General features: G+C 40.0%; 1 protein-coding gene across 2 annotated transcripts; it reads right to left on the reverse strand.

Moving 5' to 3' along the window:
- Nucleotides 1-1,559: 1,559 nt before the first annotated feature.
- Nucleotides 1,560-9,353, reverse strand: LOC111074089 (dedicator of cytokinesis protein 6). 2 transcript variants are annotated; one of them, XM_041594729.1, is made up of 13 exons: nucleotides 9,237-9,353; nucleotides 9,059-9,143; nucleotides 8,811-8,980; nucleotides 6,276-8,755; nucleotides 5,633-6,219; nucleotides 4,385-5,578; nucleotides 3,593-4,324; nucleotides 3,394-3,525; nucleotides 3,156-3,336; nucleotides 2,916-3,094; nucleotides 2,490-2,860; nucleotides 2,389-2,427; nucleotides 1,560-2,317 (listed from the first exon to the last, which is right to left on the reverse strand). In XM_041594729.1, exons 1-13 carry the CDS (start codon nucleotides 9,275-9,277, stop codon nucleotides 2,296-2,298), a joined length of 6,213 nt encoding a protein of 2,070 aa, XP_041450663.1. In that variant the 5' UTR covers nucleotides 9,278-9,353; the 3' UTR covers nucleotides 1,560-2,295. The 2 variants fall into 2 exon arrangements, with proteins under 2 accessions (XP_041450663.1, XP_041450664.1); XM_041594730.1 differs by having other exon boundaries at nucleotides 1,560-2,427.
- Between the last annotated feature and the right edge of the window lie 4,252 nt (nucleotides 9,354-13,605).

Raw genomic sequence — 13,605 nt, forward strand, 5'->3', positions numbered from 1 at the left:
ACTTTTACCATTTACATTACGAAATTTTTAAGAAAAATTCAACTGACGTTGAGTTCCTTGAGTGAGAGAGCAAAAGAGATAGCAATTGTCAGTGTTGTAAAGCGCTGACTTATCCATTTTTCTACCAAAATCAATCGCTATATCTCCCGTAATATTGATTGTATCACAACGAATCAAACGTTAAACGAAAACCCCCTGCTATAGAACATCATTTTTGTACCTCAGGCAACAAATTATATTTATTGGAATAATTTCACTATGTAGTTTTAGCATATGTTTCGGCATACTTGCCCAAATCTTTTTTCGACACCAAATGTCTTCTTCGGTGATTTCGATCAAAAGCAAGGCGTCGCGAGTACGATCCTTCATCCTGGGGTCATCCTCGGCAAATCGAGCGCAGCAGATACCCGTGCATGTTTTCGACTCGTCAAATCCAAAGGCGTCGGGAACTTATGGATCTCGAATATTTCTTCTTTCTCTTGATTTGGTGGCGTTTTTGTGGCTGTTTCCGCGCGATTTTTGAAATTGTATTAAATATTTTCTTGCCTACCTGCTTTCTCATGGATATCCATTACTGTGGTCAGAAAGGTGCAGGCATTGTCCACAGAGAGTGTAGAGAAAATCGCAAAGTCAATTGATTGGCTGATAAATACCTTTTCCTTCATGTTGCATGCCAGCACGTACCTTGTAAGGTGTCGGTGCCTCAAACGGCAATCATCAACCACTCACCGGGCCATCAGCATCAGCCTGTGGGCATAGATGATGCGCTCATCTCGACCGCAAATGAAAACCAGATCGTCGCTATCATGGTCCTCGAAAAGTCGCTGTAATTCATCGATTAGCTGTGGCTCATAATTGTCTTTGAAAATATTTTCTCAGCGAATTTTAACAATTGTTAATAACGTGTTCACATTTCCACCTTTGGATCTCGATCTTTTGTTGTTGCCAGTGTTTTTTTTATGTTTTCAGTTGCGTTGCTATTTCAGGCTCTCTTTAAGACTCTTTTTATTGTTTGCCAACAAAACCGGTTGCAACCTGAAAATTCTTTCCAAACAAAGCCAAAAATGAACAAAAGAGCTGAGAAAACGAAAATTCTTCATATTGTTGAGTTTGTCTTATACCAATTTATGCGAGCGCTTGGAGAGCCCTATTTAGTCACTTTATCTCAATTAAATAGAGAATCTTCACTGAGTTGTCAGCTTCGCGTTATTTTCGCGCTGGCGTTGAAAAAGAGATGGAATCCAGCGAAAGAGCAACCTGACTATCCCTTTTTCACCTGAGCAGTTAAACGGATTTGAATCTGTTTTGTTTTGCTTCTCCCGGTTCTTACGATCCGCTCGTTTCAAGAAAACAAGAACCTCCTCCTGACAATAAAAAATACAACAAAAATTAGCGAAATCGGTCCAGCCGTTCACGCATGATGCCGGGACCAAGGGAAATAGGGATTAATTTATATAAATATAGATAGATTCTATTTATCTTTGAGGTGTATATTTTGCTTTGCTGAAATATGACATAAATACTTTATCATTAAAACCCATTAAAACCGGACACAAGAATAATTATATATGTATGCATGTAGTCCCCTCATTAGGGGTTGTTATATTTTACTTAATTGTTCTGTTTAAAATTAACATAAATATGTCTTCTTATTCTTAAATGACGTGGAAAATTGTAATTTAGTCTTTTCATTCAAAATGTATATTACATTATTGAGGATCAGGGGATGTCCCGTTTAAACTGTGTTTGGTTATATAGTTTATGATAGTTTTTGGTAGGTTCAATATCATTTGAAGTAAATGTGCTGGTTAATAATTAATTATATAATTAATAAATATATTTGTGGTGCTAAGTAGCATATGGTATACGAGGGCGGGCTAAGAAGTATTGTTGACGAGGACCGTCCCAGAGATGTGACAGCATCAGCAATGGTAGATGAAGTCCACGGAATGATATTGGATGATCAATACGAGAAATTGTTAGGGCCCTGAAAATTTCTCATGAACGGGTGGGAATATTTTAAGAAAAAATTTGAACATGAGTAAGTTTTCGTCAATTTGTGGGCCGCGATTGTTCTCAGCGGGAAACAAACGCAACCGCTTGATCTTTTCGAATGAGAGTTTGGCATTGCTTAAAGCAATTTCCGTCTTAAAAACCGTCTTCTGTGAAAAAATGGCTATTTCGAGGATCGGGACATATCTTAATTCTTGGCATTTTTGGTAGGCCGACTATTTATCAGTCAGCTCTCTTATATATTCGATTACTAGCCAAATTAAATACATTTTAATTACCAACTTACTTAAAATAATCCGAAACGCTAGACATGAAAATGCAGAATTAGAGGAGATTTTATCAGGATATTTGACGCCATTAAATAGCAACTGTTACCATTTCAATGGAGTGCTTTTGTTGTGGTATGCGTTGGCCCTAAAAATTAATAAAATATATAATAAACAATTCATTTAAAAGGGCTAGACAAAAACACTTACTTAACAACGCCGAGATTTTGGATTGCTGTAAGAGTTATTAAAGGTGTCAAGCGTTCTATGAAACGATCGTTGTTACGTTCTAATTCACGTTGGTAATCCTTTTGATCTGAAAGTATTAGGTTACGATTCTTTTTCAAAGCGTCAGCACAACGCTTTGAAAACTCGCGAAAACACAATCGTAATTTGTTTTGATGTTTCGTTGGTACAGTTGTGCCATTAGATAAATTTGAGAGAAAAACGCTAGCCATTTCCATAGGGCCTTGGTTAACGGTCGTTCCAATACATCCTTGCAAGACCATTTGCAATATTTTAGGATCAGCTGGCTCCTGATTTGTAGCAGCCGCCAATTCCACTGTTTTCTTTTGAATATCCTAATAAAAATTGTGATTAAAAGCTGCCCAAATCGCGTTGCGTCAGTTTTCTTACCTCAATTGCCACTTCAATTGGTTCCAAGACTATTTGCTGCCGACTAATGACCATTATTCGTGTTTTCACATATGGAAAGTGGTTGGCTGTCGTCAAAATTGTCTTTCGCTTGCATTGTTCATGCAGCTCTCCATGAGCCTTACCAGTTTTTGTAAATGGTGTGGCATATATAAATCGTTCTAAATTGTACCAACTGGTGTTAATACGATATTCATTATATAAATAAAAATAATCACGTACTAATATTAAAGTTCCTCTCAAAGTAGGTTTCACGATGACGCATTTCATATGTTTCAAAATAAGGTTCGACATATGTGATCTGAATATATGCCTTTTCGGCATCTAATGAGTTTATGTCAACTGTATTCGAGTCTTTTATGATATGTACAGAGTCGGGGCCAAATCGTTCCGTATAAAAGTTCTAAAAATGATAAAATCATATAAACAAGTGTGTTCAAATATTTGGCTTTTTGCAAACCTGGAGTCGGCTAAATATTTCTGGCAACTTGGTTAATGTCGGCTCCTTGTAAATAAATTCTTGTTGATCTAAATCTCCAAATTTTGCTCCATAGAAACCCACACGAAAATATGTACCAAACACTCGCTTTCCCTGTTTAAATACAGAAAATGCGTTTTATATATAATTTCTTGCTTTGGTTTATAAACTTCTGGCTTACCTGTAGCTGGGCGATTCGATTAAATGCTTCCTGTAATTTTCCGTGAACTTTACCTAGTTTAAGAAAGTCTCTGTTCGCTTCGCAGATGGGTATCAAAATCTTATAAACTTCGTTCATTGCTTCATACATGCCAGCGACTTGAAATGAGTTGGAAGCCTCTTCTAGCAGTGCCTTTAGTCCAGTCTCAGTAAAATGATTTCCAAGGCAGATACCATCCTCGCCAGGGCTAAGCACATCATCCGATACGGCAGACTCCATAAGCGTGTTTGGGGATATGCGTTGAAAGCTGACTGCTCCTACAGGTAAATGAGTTTGAGACTCCAACATGCTGAGATATTCGGAGACCAAGGCAGCTGCGTGGACATAGCACATGGCTGCCTCCGTATGATTAGCACGTTCACGGTGCTTTTTGGCCATGTTTTCTAGCCAGGTCAACCGTAGGTCTGGATTGTTTTGGTACCCTTTGGCTATACGATTCATGAGGTCGAGCAACATTTCAGGGTCTTCCTGATATTCCTTCATTTTCACTGTATCTGATAGAATCATGTGCAGATTGAAAAGCAAATCTTGCACCTGTTCTGGAAACGATGTATCCTGCAGATCGGAGTCTGACTCGGCGTAAACTAAGACCGTTTTCAGGGCTCGACGAAGTGATTGCTCGCTAAATACTGTGCTGGTACCAACTAATGAGCTTAACGACATTGTTACTTGCATCTTGACGCGAGCAAAGTTCTAAAATGACAAAATTCAAATTATTAATTGAAAACAATCATGTTAAATAAGATAACCTACATTTCCAATTTCAAAGTTTTGTCTCATTAGTAAATATAACGAGGCTGCAGACTGTGAGCGTATGCCTGGCAAGAGCGATCCACAATGCTTCAGTAATATCAAACACAAATCCGCACAGATATCCGTTTCCTCGTCAAACAATAAGTTTGGGAATTTAAAAATTAGTGCACGCTGAGAGGCAAACAAATTTTGTAGCGCCAGCGTTGACTGGTTACGGGAGAGTGCGTGCAGCAGCACTTTAAGCAGAGTACCGAGTAAATTATGGTGGAGGTTAGCAGCTACGTGCACTATTATTTCTAGAGTGTCGAGTAGAACAAGCGCAATTTCAGTCGCCAATGATCCTTCGATAAAGTGGCTCAGCTCCAGATCGTGCTCATTTTTTCCTACAGTATCGGTGTAGGGTGAACGGTACGGCATCAGATCCTTTCGCCAGCGGAATTTCTCGGTCGAATTGCGATCTTTTCGACGATTGATTAGATCGTAGCGTGCAGAATTCGTACCTCTTATACATTCTTCCAATTTTTCCTTAACGTCAGTGGATGCATTCTTTCTAAAACTTTGTGTATTGGTCCGCTTTAAGGTCGGAATGTGTTTTTTTCCCGTATACTCAAAAGTTTTAAGGCACACGTTTACCACTTGTAGCATTTGGTGCACCCTATGAGGGGTTAAACCTAGCAGCCAGCGGTATAATATGTTGCGCTCTAAATTCTTAAGTACCCAAAGAAAGCATACTAACAAGTGGCGCGTATTCTCAGAGCTTAACGGAGACTTGTTTTTCACTTGTTCACTTATGTAGTAGGGGCGACTTCCAGATATTGCGTATGCCACTTCTGGACTTATAGTCGCTGCTGCGATAGTTTGCTGTGGTCCTTGATAATCTTCAAGCTGACCAATCTGCTGTAAGCGGTCATGATCAATGCAATGCTGATGCAATTGGGGAATGCTATCCATCACTATGGATAATAGTGGTATGTACAGAGATGCCACTCGGGCACGTGCTTCCGTTTCGCTATACCGTGTATCTAAATCATGTGAAGTCATTAGGTTGCGAATGCAGCGTATCGCTTTCCCGTGTAATTGTGGATTGGGTACCTCCATTATTGTAGCCAAATCGCTTAAAACAAGACCGACAAGAAAGTGCTGTTGTAGAAACTCCTGACTGAGATCTGCTTGCAGAGCTCGTTCAAGCGACCCCTAAAAGGCGTAAATTGTTTAGAATTGTAATTGCTAGTTTTAATGTCCACTTACACATGATGTTTGACTGTTGCTCGACGTCGTACTTGGGGTCGGGCTGCACGGTGCTGAAATCATCGTATATGAAGTCCCAAATGGCAAATTGAGTGCTACAAAGTGCTCATGGCTGCATACAATTCGCAGAAAGTCTATTTTATAATTCATTAAGTCTGGAATAGAAGAGTTCTTGGAAATTAGCACTTTTGTGTACGTTTTAATCAATCCAAAAACAAATCCGCGGTCCATGATGCTTAATACATCAAATATGAAAAAGCTTAGGCTAGCATTCAAAGATTGTGCCAACTTCGGTTCATTACTATGATATCCAACCACTTTTGTGGTAACTAAATGCACCAGTGTTGACAGATCGTCATTATATTGGTGTGGAAATCGATGTTTACGTGGCGCGTTTAAAGTATTTGAATTATGCAAATGCTCAATCATAGACTTGACAATAAGCTCAAACAAAAACCACGAATTGGCCATGGCTAGTTCAGCTGCTTTTCCGCTGGCAACGACCCAGTGAAGGGCCAGTTCTTCGTGCAGCAGCCGTACTTGAACATCGCGACCAACAATGGAGTGTAGCATATCAATAGCCAGATCTGTGAAGGAAAGTGAATGCGTTAGATAGGAAACTATTTCACAAAAGTTATTCTACCTTTGCGATCCAAGCTCCGACCACTAGTTGAAACATTATCATATAAACTGTATGAATCGCTTAATTGCAGGTCTTCGGTATTGCTGCGGCTGCAGGTAAGCCGCTGCTTGCTAAGAAATGGATGCGGTATTTTACATTGAAATTGCACATAAGTTGAAAACAAACTTTGCCGTCCGTACTGATCAACTATTAAATCATCGCTTAATATTGACAAGAGCGACGATACTAAGCAAAGAACTTCGAAGACTGTAGACCCCAGGGACATAGTCTGTCCTCCAAGTTTGTGGGTCGTAACTAACAATTCAATAAGCTTGTCCAAAACTAGGGGTAAGTGCCTTACTAATGGCTCACGGTTTGCATTCTCGATATCCAACAAGCACTTCTTCAACTCAGCCTCCATATTCCCCTCGCCGATATGGGAAGGTATATTACGAGTGTCCAAATATTCACACAACAAGAAGAAACGGTCGAGGAACGAATCCAAAGTATGTATTGCCGTCACTGCCTCCACGTTAATGGCAAACACGGCTCGATGATTGTCAAGCCACTTAATTCCTGGCAGGTGCACATTTGGTGGTATAAAAGAATAGTTTTCAGGTGGCGTCTCCACCATAACAGGAAGATTGAATTCACCAACTTTCAGTTTGCCATCCTCTAATAAGGGCAGCCAAGTGTATCCAATGGGGGTTTCTACGGAAGGCTGCAGATCCTGTGGCTTTTTTTGGCACGATACATGGTAAATGGTAAATAGTAGATGGTGATGCTGCTTTATAGATGCAGGTAAAGCTATCTTAATCTCATCATAGAAAGACGGACATTTATTATGATAATTTACTGCCGTAAATGCTTCAGAGGAAAATTTTGGGCAAGATGATTTGCCAAAAATAGCATTAACTGCATCTTTTGAGGTCTCGCCAGCCATTAGTTGAACACGAACGGCTATATTTCGTGCTGAGCCAGCGCGCGAAGAGAAATTTAGCTCCTTTGGCGAGACGAAAAGTAAGTTACGATAGCTGTAGTGTGGATTGTATATGGCTGATTGCGGGAACTCTAGAATTTCCTTGATTGGTCGAATATTTTCTCCACTTTGCGGGTTTATTTTAGCCAACTCTGGCGTTAGCGAGTTTTTGGGTTCCTCAATACATGGAGATATTTCCAGTTTAATCGAACCTGGAATGCATTTGTATTTTTTCATCACTGAGCTCGGTCGTTTAAGCTCCGGTAAAATTTTATATAAATCTTCATCCTTCATTTTATCTGCCTCTTGCTTAAAGAAGCTCGGAACCGTTATCGTAATGGGTCGAAAGTTTTCAACTACATTCGCAAAATCATCTGGCGACCATGAACGTCGCTTCTCCTTTCGCTCTAGAGAACCACGCCGAGTAAGTGTTCCGCTCATGTCATTTGCTTTGCGTCTTAGTTGATCAAAGCTACTCGTGGATGACTTTCGATCTAAGCTGTTGGAACTAGGTGCCGTGCCTAAGCCGCCAGCAGCGTTTCCGCTGCCAGCCGAATCACGATCTCCTCCGCTAACGTCCTTGTGCTCAAAATTATCACCATTGAAGACGTTTGTTAAATAGATGCCAGTCCAAGCAAATGGCATTCGGTATTTGCCCAAGCGCTCACAATAGTCTGCAGCATTTGATTTTACCTTTTCACGGTACTTATCTTTGTCTTCCTTTAAGTAAGGTTCAACGGAATTGTTGATATCCCCCTGCAGGACCTTCTCTAGACGAATAACCAAAAACAAATCATTGCTCGGGTAAGAAATTTCAAATATTCCCGAGTGGCTTTGGGTGCTTATGTCAGGGCATTGGACGTGACTGGACAACATTCGTTTGAGGCTGTCTGAGTTCATGTCAAAGTAAAAATTCTCTGATAGTTTTTGACGTTCCTTGGCATCATATATAGCCATAGAAGCAAAAATTGGCTCTACTTCGAGCTCGAGTCGAAGCTGCACACATTTGACCTGTATGCGGTGACCCATATGTTCCATCGGAATCTCAGCAAGTAGTCTGCGTTCAATGCTCTCCTCTGCTTCGGATTCCGGGTACAGTGAAAAAAGAGCAATCTGTCGATCTTGCTGGCGACGTACTTCATTGGTTTGATCGATTTGTTCGGGCGGTACATTATTAAGCAGGTTCGGTATTAGAGGATCATTAACAGAACGACGCAAATCAAAACTTGCCCACGAGCCACGAGGCGTCAGAGTGTCCGTGCATGAGCTAACTGAAGAAGCAAGGCTAGCTATCGATTGCCTGGAGCTGGGTGTGCAGCTTTCGCTTTTGTACGCAAATGTTTCATCAAAAGATGTAAAGTCTTTGTCTATCTCGAACTCTTGCTGGTATGCAGAGGGACTTATGGTGCCCCGATCACGTATGTAACACGAACTTGAGTAGTGCCTTTGAGCATATTCTGCCACCTTCCATGGACGGGTATAGCAGTTCACACACTCCTGCACGTGTTGTGGCAAATCAATTCTGTAAAGATATCTGTAGGTACTAGCTAGCAGTTAAAATTAAACGCACAACGTACATTTTTTCATTTGGCGTAATGTGATCAATCGTTCGAATTTTGCGAGGAATGGTTTTCACAGTCACATCGCTTTGAGGAAAATCCAAGATGTGCTTCAATGGATCGCGGTTGATAATGTTCATATGTTGTGCGAGGAATTCCTCATAGTCAAGCGGATCTGTCGGAGATAGCTATTGCGAAAAATGGAACATCAGAAAGTAAACAAGCAGAACATTATGTACATCGATTATTTAAGAAATAAAACTTACTGCGGATGAGCACAGAGATGTGTCTGCCGACTTTGATTGCATGTGGTAATTACAAACATTTTTACGAACATCTGCAGCAGGCTGTCTGGAGTGGAGCAAACAAAAATGGGGGTAGTGTAGTTGGGAATTATTGGGCGTTTCTTGGTTTGTTGCTTTAATCTGCGAATTGCTCACTTACTTTGATACTTTTTGCACAAACGACCGCTGTGCGTTCGACATTTTGCTTGTTCAATTAAAACTGAAATACCGCTAAGTGTATTCAATTAATTAATTTATTTATTTTAAAAATAAATTCTGATGAAAATCAGTGTGACTGCGGATCTATCCATAAAATATACCGCCTGACCCTCACAAATATACCAAAATACACCTTCTCATTTTCATAATATACCAAATCTAGTCTGAAGGAAAGACATTTTATGTAATGTCCTTTGGATGATTTTAAAGCTATTATCAAGTCAAGGCACGGCGCTGCTTTAATAAATTTACACTATAAAGCCACATAATCCTTTCGCTTGATTTTCAGTCAAAGCCAGTTTAGCTGGACTTTGTTGGCGCCATCTCTAAGGGCTAAATATGGTGATCAACTTCTTCGAATGGGGCTGCATATTTGGCAGCTTGAGAAGTATCGCGAGCTCGACTACTGTCAACCTTCAAGAATTTCCTCATCTAGTGTATCCACATGCACAGCCACCGCAGTTGATTATACGGGACTTTCATATCTTTACGGTCGAGGAGCTGGACGACGTGGATGATCAGATACAGCAGTCAGCACCTTTGTTTGTTCTTTGAAGATAACCGAGGGGTTGCCCTGCCCAGGAGCGACAACTGATCAGCTTTACGAATGGCAGCACCGTGAGGATTCTGCTGATAAAGCTGTGTGGTACGGCGCCAGCTGGAATGTGCCCCAGCCGGTCAAGCTCATGCCAGTTATCTTCCTGAAGGATTTCAGCTATGGGCTACTCGGAAATCGCTAGAACTGGCGACGAGGGGCGACTACAGCTGATGTGCAAGTTGATCCCGTGTCAGGTATTGCACGTTCAGATAACGCGTCCGCTTGAACTACCTTCTACCACCCTTCTTTGTCAATTTTACGAGAAGATCGACTTTGAGATTGTGTTAAAAAATATCTGCTATATGTCTAACTTTAATTTAGAATTTCCGCTTGTAGAGCAAATCGTTTTACGCAGAAATATTTTGGTACCGATTTCGTAGTAATACAGAAGCCAGGATTGTGCCACAGAGAGAATGTTTTGTTTCTGGTTTTTATGCCGACTCACTTAATGCAGTACGACGCCACATGGCACTTTATTTCAATTTTCATGCGCTTCCGGCCAAACGGCATGTGCCGCAAGTTTTCACTTTCACCCACAAGCAACAGCTGCATTGGCTTTGGCGGGATTTTTTTTATAGATTTAGAACACGCCAAGCACATTCCGACGCGCCTGAAATGCGCTATGTTTTTACGAGCTGCAACATGCCAGCCGGTGTGCTATGCAGCAGTGGCATGTTTGTCTCTGGGAGACAGTTGTGCTTTTGATGTGGGTGTCGCACAAATTATAGTGTGAGTTGGATTCCGCCTGGACCAAAATTCCTCTCTTTTATCTGTCAACGAGACCCTGTTAATAATTTCGTGGTGGATTTTATTTGCCAAGTCGATCTTACTTCTACCATGCACTCACGTGTACACACAGCTAACCCTCCCTTTACTGCGATTCCAGAGTTATAGACAAGTAAGGCGCCGCGCAAATTAAGTAATCTGCCACATAAAATACATTCACGAGTTTTAAATTGGGGTGGCGACAATCTTAATGAATTCTTAAACATTTAAAATGCATAAATATGTATTACTTGAACGTTAATCCATTGCTATATGTGTACATGTACATACATATGTATGTACACTCAAAAAAAAGCTCTGAAAAACAAGATCGTTGGTAATGAAATAATTGGGATTCATTTAAAAGAAAAAAAAAGGATATCCTAAAAAGTGTTTAAATGTTTTTGTATTAACACATTTAGTTAATTAGTAAAAAAAAAAAATCGAGTTTGTTTCAACCACAAATTTTCTTTTGTGTTGACGCACCTTGGCCGCGACCGGCTTGCAATGTGGACAACACTGAGAGCATTTTCCGCTGACGACAAATTATGACAAACTGTGAGCGATAATTTCCATACACCCATACATACATATGTAATACATATTATATATGAAGACATGGCCAGCTGCGATGCCGCCAATTTTGTTTATGTGCTTTTTAACCCAGGGTTGCGCCTTATTGGCCGTTAACGTCTAGGGGCATTTAGAGCGAAGACATAAATATGTTCCTTGTCTTCCAACTAAAAATAAATTTAGGTAAATAAACCGCGAATGCTCAACATATGCAATTCCAAATACAATACTTTGGTTTTTTAGTTGTTATATGTGTGTAGATTTAATAGCAAATGTATATCGTCAAAGTTCGCAGCTCTATAACATTGTTGGGCTGACAACGAAGCCTGGGATGCTGACGCCTCCGCTATACGTTTTGAACTTTTGTGCCAGAAACCAAAGATACTTGAACGACAGATGCCACTATGCGCCAGCATCAAAACGTTGCCAAAAAGTCGGCCGCTGGGTACAAAGTCCAATTAGTGACATTCTAACAAGATGTTGCATACAGACTCGCGCCGCGACCGTTTCATATGTATGTATGTATGCATACATAAACAACTCAATGAATCGGCCCGAAGAAGCAAAGCCAAAATGCTTTTCTAATTGTCTACATTTTTTTCACGGCTGGCGCCAACTTTCTTCGTGTGCAGAGTAGTATCAGCAACTAGTTTTACACTTGGGACTGCTCGCCTACGCTATACCCGGTAAATATTTCGGATGAAAATGTTGTTGTAAATGTATACATCATATATGTACAGATGTACATATTTAATCGGGTTTTTTTCCTGTTATATGTAGTCGAAGATTAGATTTTTGTTTGGATGCCTTAATGTACTGAAAGCAGTTAGAAAAGACTGCAACACGTGGCCTATGTTTTTTCTAATGTTTAAATCAAGATATAAAAAATAATGGAATGGAAAAATAAATATGGTTAATATTTTAATTAGTACATACTGTTAAGATTATTAGTACATCCATATATTTTAATTTTTTGCACACTTCAGATTTCAGCTATTTTTGGCAGGTTAAAGTGTTAACTTGAAATGTATTTTAGTCTTGCCAAGTAAACGTTAAAGCAATGTGCTAATTAAATCATAGTAAACTATTTGTATCTTCAAAATTGTGCTATTTTTATTATACTCATATTAATCTTTAAACCATATTAATGAATGTCTGGCACCTTTCGAGGTGTTCATACTTGATTGATTGCCGCGTGCCAGACGGGTTGAAATAAGAATATGGAAGAATGGGTCAGATTAACCGAAAAAACGGAGATGCAATTTAACTGGCATTTTACTATATATATATAGATAATATTGTTTATATAAGACAATTTATATTGACGGCGGTAAGCTGTAGCCAGATAAACTAAAGGCAATGTTTGACGAAGAACTGAAATTACTACCACGGTCATGACTTGACTAACCCAACCCAACGACATTGGATCAGGGTAAAAAATAATATATTCATATGCAACAGCATTTATGATTGCAACCAATTTTTCCAGAAAATCGAAATCATGCTAAGGGGTTTGGGTCCGTGGTGACTACACTAGCACTAGGAAATGTGCGTGGGTCAGCGCCGGGATTAGAAGGTTCCTGCTGAGCGGTAACATGGGACCATAAACTCTCGACCGAGCCCTTTCGACTGGGCGTTCGCAAGGAACCACAACTAATCCAATCAATACTTTAACATTGCAACTAAGTATGTATGTATTTATATGTATGTATGTACATTTATTTCTTATTGTTAGAGTGTTGGCAATTTATTGTAATGTATCAGCTGCATCGCTTTCAATAAATTTTGCATTTTATTTTCGAGGAAATGTTCAGCTCTTGGCTCCATCGTCAGGGTCATTTTACCTGCTGCTGATACTCTGTCTTACGGAATGAACTTTCCAAAAGCACCTGAAAGGCCCAACCGCACGTAGCAGTTATTAATTTAGGCACGACAACGCCGATCAACAGTCGATGCCCGCCAGCATATCATCAGCCGCAGAGGCAGTTGGTCTGCACCTTTCCATGACAAGGCGTCCTCAAAAGAACTCAAGCCGGCTGTGTCCCGAACACTCAAAGTAATAGCGACAGACTTGCCGTGCAAACATGGATACGCACATAAGTATATATGTTTGTACATATGTATGTACATATGCATATAACTTACATATGTGTTTGGGCATGTGCAGTCTATATCTGTGGGTATACGGGAGGGTGCCTTTAATTCTCAAATCGCATTAAAAATGGATAGCTCACGCATGATTAGGTGGGATCTGCAAAAACCTTCAATCTGATTGTTGCAATAAAATGTATAGCTTACAGAAAACAGTTTTCGATGAAATTGTGAATGCCTATTAAACGCAAGTTTTGAAACTCATGATTTGTGAAATTTGCGA

This window comes from Drosophila obscura, unplaced genomic scaffold (genome assembly GCF_018151105.1).
Source record: "Drosophila obscura isolate BZ-5 IFL unplaced genomic scaffold, ASM1815110v1 contig_36, whole genome shotgun sequence".
NCBI classification, from domain to species: Eukaryota; Metazoa; Arthropoda; class Insecta; order Diptera; family Drosophilidae; genus Drosophila; species Drosophila obscura.